At 40.4% G+C, this 6787-nt stretch overlaps 1 protein-coding gene and 1 long non-coding RNA gene across 5 annotated transcripts in view; both read left to right on the top strand.

Moving 5' to 3' along the window:
* Positions 1–294: 294 nt before the first annotated feature.
* LOC147824921 (uncharacterized) overlaps positions 295–6787 on the top strand; it is a 269562-nt gene continuing 263069 nt past the window's right edge. For 2 of the 4 annotated variants that reach the window (XM_087187901.1, XM_087187900.1), the window contains exon 1: positions 295–470. In XM_087187901.1, coding sequence (XP_087044027.1) covers positions 411–470 — 60 coding nt within the window. In that variant the 5' untranslated portion in view covers positions 295–410. The remainder of the gene's footprint in view (positions 471–6787) is intronic. The other 2 variants (XR_015441484.1, XR_015441483.1) reach the window with 2 other exon arrangements.
* Positions 478–6591, top strand: LOC147824923 (uncharacterized). The gene is made up of 2 exons (XR_015441486.1): positions 478–597; positions 685–6591. It is a non-coding gene; the product is annotated as an uncharacterized LOC147824923 (long non-coding RNA).

Below are 6787 nucleotides of genomic sequence, written 5' to 3'. Positions count from 1 at the left end.
GGAGATATGTCAAAACCAAGGGAAGAAAGGAAGGTCCCGCGACTACCTGACGTGAGGCAAGGAGAGACTAAAGGGCCGCTTAGCAAAAGGCCACGTAAGGATGGCAGATTACTGGCGGGCAAGCGCTTCCGGGCAGCGCCGTCTGTTCCGCCATCTGGCAATTGTCTCTCAAGAGGATGAGTCTGGCTTTTAGCGAGTCCCTTTGGGACACAGAGTCTCTTTTATTAAAATACAGCCCCTGAGACAGATTGCGCAGTAGCTACGGAGATCCCACAACAGTTGCAGCATGCCACTCTGCTGGGCCACCGGGACCGCCTCTATGGTGGACCGCAGCAACTCCCCTAGGCGCGCGAGCGTGTCGTCACAGCCGCTGGCCAATCAGGGTGTGCGACCAAAATAGCGCGGTATAAATGCAGGCAGACGGATGCCAGGCTTGCCGACTAAGCACTGGGGTGGAGTTGCGTGCGCAGGTGAGGAGGCGGGACCGGGCCACCTGCGGGGCGGGGCGGGGCGAGGAGAGGAGAGGCGGGTCCGCCCACCACCCACCTGCTTCCGCCCCCCCCCTCCCGACTTGAACCCGGAAGTCAACTGCTTCAGGTACGAAACATTGAGTTTATGAGTAACGCGGATGCGGCTGGTCTCCGGTTAAACATAACTCATCCTCCCAACTGGTTTCCTCTTCAGAAAGAAACGCCATTCGCAAGTGGCAGGCTTGCGTAACCGGAGGGCCCGCTCAAAGAGCCGACCGCAACCGCGTTTCCAGTGGTGACTTGTCCTACAGGAACAAACATTTTAGCCCCCGCTAAGCCTTTGAGGAAGTCTGAGAATGAATAAACGTGTTTCTGCTTTCTGAGGGCAGACTCTCAATAGGGCGGGACACAGAGGACCCATGCCTACTTATGGGCGATGGAGATAGTTACACGCCAGTTCCAAGAGGAAGAGACCAATTCAGCATGGGAGACGTTTCCAGGGGGAGTGGATTGGAGAAACAAAAGCTTTGGCATCCCGCACACCTGGGTTTTAGCCTCACTTACCCAGTCTGTGACTCCGAACACGTCAGCCAACCTCAGTTTCCCCAACTGTAAACTGTAGATGAGACTACATGCCTGCTGGCGTATATAGTATTTGAGGTGCCTCTGATCGCTGTGCTCATGTTCATTTCTCCCTCACTTAATTCTCTTCCTCCCTCACTTTCTCCATTTCTTTCTGTTTTCCTTCGTTCATCTTTGTTTTTTTCTGAGGTACAATTTACACCCAGTAAGCTGCACAGATCTTAGGACAGCTGGCTGAACTTCTAAGTACACACAAATAATCAGCCTCCAGAACAATATATAGAACATTTTCATCACCCAAGGTTTCCTTGCCGATCAATACCTATCACCTCAAAGTAACATTGGAACTTCCATTACTATGTATTGCCTTTGCCCCTTCTTAAACTTCATATAATAGCAATCAAGCAGTGTGCTTTATTTTGTCTGGTTTCTTACACTGATTTGGCCTCTGATGAGGGGCTAATGGCATCATGACAGGAATGCTTTCAAGAGCAAGAGATCATATTGCCAAGCAGGAAGCTAGACACTGGGGTCCCACAATCTCTTTTGAGGGAATCCGGAGTTGACTACAGGATCTCCCACTAAGCCTTATTAAATAGTCCCACCTATCAATAGCACCACATTGAGGAGATAGATACACGCCCATCCCAAGAGGAAGAGACCAAGTTAGGATGGGAGACGTTTCCAGGGAGAGTGGATTGGAGAAACAAAAGCTTTGGCAGCCTGCACGCCTGGGTTTTAGCCTCACTTACCCAGGACCAAGCTTCCAACTTGTGAACACTTGGGGAACATACTTAAACTATATCTAAACCATAGCAGTGAGCTTTATCAGATTAAGAGTTCCTTTGTACTCCTTTTTTAATGATTGCTTGTATTTTGAATTGTTGCATTTTATCAATTTTTTTATATCAGTTGGAATGGTTCTGATGCAGATTACATTTCTTGCTTTTCAAATACTGTATTTTCAGGACAAATCCCATTTGATAATTGTATATAATTATTTTTATTTTTGTATTCTGTTTGTTATTATTTGTGTTCATAGGGGCTGTTGATGTGAGTCATGAGGGGCATTTCTTGTACTTTTTTTTGTTTTTTTGGGGGGGTACCGGGATCGAACTCAGGACCTTACACTTGCCAGGCAGGCAGTGGAACTACTGGGCTAAATCCCCGGCCCCTTTTTTGGTTTTTTGAGAGAAGATCTTGCTATGTAGTTCAGGCTGGCCTTGAACTCACTATATTGCCCAGGCTGGCCTGAAACTCATGGGCATCCTCCTCCTTCAGCCTCCCGAGTGCTGGGATTATAGGCGTATGCCACCATGCCTGGCTTTTTTTGTACTTTTAAGTCTGGTTTTAGAATCAGTTCATCTCAAAAAATGAGTTAGGAAACATTCCCTTCTCTTTGATTTTCTAGAAGAATGTGTAGAGCTTATGTTATATCTTCTTTAAATATTTGGCATCATTTGCTAATGAAAATATTTGGGGGTGCAGATTTCTTTTAAGAAAGGTTTATTTTTAGCTAGAAATTAAATTTCTTTAACAGATACAGGATTGTTTAGATTTTCTATTTATTCTTTGATGAGTTTTTGTAGTTTGTGGCCATGAAAGGATTGATCCATTTTATCTAACTTGTCAAATTTATAGTACTGTTATTTGTATCATTATTTTATTGTTCTTTCAATGGTGGTAGGGCTTGTGATGATATCATGCCCTTCATTCCTGGTACTCACTTTGATGATTTTATTTGTTAATTTCCTATTTTAATTTCATTGGTTTCTGTTCTAATTTTTATTATTTTATTCTGTATGCTTTTGGTTTATACTTGTTTTCTAAAGTGGAAACTTGTATTATTAATATTAGAGCTTTCTTTTTTCCTACTACATCTATCCACTCAATGCTATAAATGACTTTCTAAGCACCACTGTTAATAGATATAATAAATTTGATAAATTTATTTTTATTTTTATTTAGTTCTAGACATCTAAACATTTCTCGTTTTTTTTTTTACCAAGATCATATTTAGATTTTCAACTTTTCAAATATTTTCAGCTTTTCTAGCTATCTTTTTGTTATTAATTTTTAATTTAACCCACTGTCGTTTCAGAACACCTTTTTTTTTTGAGACAGAGTCTCACTATGTAGTTCAGGACGGTTTTGACTCACTATGTAGCCCAGGCTGGCCTTGAATTTGCAGCGATCTTCCTGCCTCAGCCTCCTGAGTACTGAGATTTTAGGTGTGAGCCACCATAATTTTGTATGAGTTCTACTCATTTAATTTTTTGAGATGTGATTTATAGCCAGAATGTAATCTGTGTTGGTGAATGTTCCACTTAAGTTTGAGAAGAAAAAAAAAATCTTGAGAATTTGTTTTCCAATGTTGGAAATAATTTATAGATGTCATTTTTTTTGTGTGTGTGTGTATGACATGGTCTCACTTTGTAGTTCAGGCTGGCCTTGAACTCACTGTGTAGCCCAGGTTGGCCTGGAATTTGCAACAGTCCTCTTGCCTCAGGCTCCTGAGTGCTGGGATTACAGGCATGTACCACCATCCCTGGCTATAGATGTCAGTTCTGACAAGTTGATGGTGCTGTTTATTTCAGCTGTGTCCCTATGACTGCTAGATCTGCTAGTTACTTATAGAGGGATGTTAAAATCTCCAACTAGAATAGTGGATTTGTTTCTGGAGGACTGTCCATTTTTGCCTCATGTGTGGGTTTTTTTTGTTAGATGCATATGCAATAAGAACTATTATATCTTCTTGGAGAATTGACCTCTTCATCTTTATAGAATGCCCTTCTTTGTCCCTGATAACTTTCCTTGTTCTGCAGTTTGCATGGTATATCTCTGTCTATCCCTTTAATGAGTTTCTTGTAGACAGCATATAGTTGGTCTTATTTGCTTTTATTTATTTATTTATTTTTTTGGTACTGGGAATCAAGCTTGGGTCCTTGTACTTGCGAGCCAAGTGGCAGAACCACTACGCTAAATCCCCAGCCCTGCTTTTATTTATTTTTAATTTTTAATTTTTATTTCTTGGTTTTTGAGAACAGAGTCTCATTATGTAGTTCAGACTGGCCTTGAACCTTATGGAAAAATTTGATTCAGTTTGTGATCAATTCGGTTCACGACCAGAATCATGGAACAAATTAAGTTCGTGAACTGAGGTGCCACTGTATAACACACCATAAGCCTTCTTCACCTTTGCCCAGGTTGGAGACACTATCTTTAGTATTCTGAATCACAATTTCTATTTCCAATGCTCTTGATATTATAAACATCTCTAAAAAGACACTCCAGATCTAAAGCAGGGTGGACTAAAGTTCTCTGAAGAAGCCACAGTGATATTCAAGAGACTATAGATTGCTTCACCTTGGCTGACTAGAATATCATGATTGTGGAGTGATGGAATGTTGCAGGTGTTCCAGATCAAGAACCAAAATTATCTTGGGCCCCTTTTAATAGTCATTTACTGTAAGGTCTCTGTCTGATTTAACACCCTAGGTGAAACTCTTGGAATGTATAGCTAAGCTTGCCACACCTCCAGCTTCCACCAACCCTAAAGCTAAGAATATGATAAATGAGCCAGACATGATAATGAACACTCGAAATCCCAGAACTCAGGAAGCTGAAGCAGGAGGTTTGGCATGAGTTCAAGGCCAGCCTGAACTACATAGTGAGTTCAAGGCTAGCCTCAACTACACAGCAAGACCCTTTCTCAAAACTCTAAAAAAGACAGGTGTGGTGGCACATGCTTGTAATCCCAGCACTTGGGAGGCAGGGGTGAGAAGATAGCTGGGAGTTTGAGGCCAGCCTGGGCTACATAGTAGTTCAAGACCATCCTGAACTGTATAATGAGATCCTATTTTAATCCCCCCAAATCAAAACTCTAAAAGAATAAGAAAATGATAAAGATAACATCTGAATCCTATAGAAGCAAATTTTCTGCCTTGCTGTAGTCTGTCTTCCTGGTACTCTTACCAGTGCATTTGGTAAATGCATTTTGTAAATGCAAGTGGTAAAAGACTTACAGATTTCCTTTGTTCTTTGACTGTAAAAGCTCATGCAACTGCTTCCACAGTGGAACATGTTATTCCGGGGAACTTGATTCTGTGTACCTGGGCCATGGTCACTCATATTTGGCTCAGAATAAACTATTTTTTTCTTATAAGGCTTTTATTGAACTATTTTTTATTGTACTAATATTTATTTATTGACTTTTTTGAAGCAAAACATTTATTGGTACTTTTTAGATATTCATAATGATAACATTCATCATAGAGAATTTGTACCTATACATGATATATCTTGCTTCTTTTTTTTTCCATTTCCCCCTGTCCTTCCTTATTACAAAAGTTTTGTTTTCATTTTTCCTTCTATTCTTTCCTTTTTTCTTGTCTTTTCTTTCCTTTTGCCCTGCCCACTCCCTTGTTCCCCTTCTCATTTGAACATTTCTTTCCCATTTCCCAATGTCTGTTATACATTTTGGTCCTTATTTCCACTTTCCATTTCTCACACTAGAGAAACAATGCAGTAATTAAACATATGTGTCTGAGTTATTTTACTTGAGAGTAGGGTCTCAAGTTGTATCCATTTAGCTAGAAATGTCTCAAGCTTATCCTTCTTTATGGCTGAGTAGTACTCCATTAAAAAAACCCATATCTTCCTTATTCATTCATTGGTTGATGGATATTTGGGCTGTTTCCAAGATTTAGCTATCACAAACTGTGGTACTGTAAACATAGGTATGCATATATCACTGTGATATGATGCTTTCAATTCTTTCAGGAAGATATTGGAAGGGGAATAGCTGAGTTGAATGGAACCTCAAGTTTTAGTTTTCTGAGGAATCTGCACACTGATTTCCACAGTGGTTACACCGCTCTGCACTCCCACCAACATTGGAGAAGGATTCCTTTCCCCCACAGCTCTGACAGCATTTGTTACTGGCTGATTTCTTAGTAATAGCCATCCTTTCTAGAGTGAGATGGAATCTCAGCATTGTTTTAATTTTCATTTCATGAATGACAGGTGATGTTGAACATTTTTTTATATATTTATTTGCGGTTTCTAATTCACTTCAGATGCCCATTTATTATTATTTTTTGAGACAGGGTTTTGTTACATAGTTCAGGGTGACGTTGAATTTACTATGTAGCCCAGGGTGGCCTTGAACTCTCAGCAAGCCTCCTGCATCAGCCTCCTGAGTGCTGGGACAGATGCCCACTTTTGTATTGGATCTTTACATCTCGGGGAGGGGGTCTCTGATTTTTTTGAGTTCTCTATATATTCTATTTGTCTGAGACACAGCTGACAAAAATTTTTTCCTACCCTGTGGGTTGTCTCTTCACTCTGTTCATGGTTTCTTTTGCTGGGCAAAAGGTTTTTAAAAAGAAGAGATCCCAGTTGTTGATTCTTTGTGATATTACCTGTGAGATTGGGGTTTTGTTCATAAAATCTTTGCCTACACCAACGTCTTCAAGAGTTCTACCTTGTGCTCGCTTTGGCAGAATATATACTAAAAAAAAAAAAAAAAAGTTTCTACCTATACTACCTTCCAGCAGATTTAGTGTTTCTGTTTTACTATTTAGATCTTTAATCAACTTTGATTTGAGTTCAGTGCACAGTGAAAGATATGGGTCTAGTTTTAATCTTCAGCATGTGTAAAGCCAATTTTTGCAGTACCATTTTTTAAAGAGGCTATGTTTCTTCCAGTGAAGGTGTTTGGTATCTTTGTCAAA

The sequence above is a fragment of the Heterocephalus glaber genome, unplaced genomic scaffold (assembly GCF_053883595.1).
Source record: "Heterocephalus glaber isolate CG9 unplaced genomic scaffold, H.glaber_assembly_v1.0 deba00001523, whole genome shotgun sequence".
Classification (NCBI taxonomy): Eukaryota; Metazoa; Chordata; class Mammalia; order Rodentia; family Bathyergidae; genus Heterocephalus; species Heterocephalus glaber.
The sequence above is the reverse complement of the archived record's forward strand: the minus strand, read 5'-3'. Positions and strand labels throughout refer to the sequence as shown.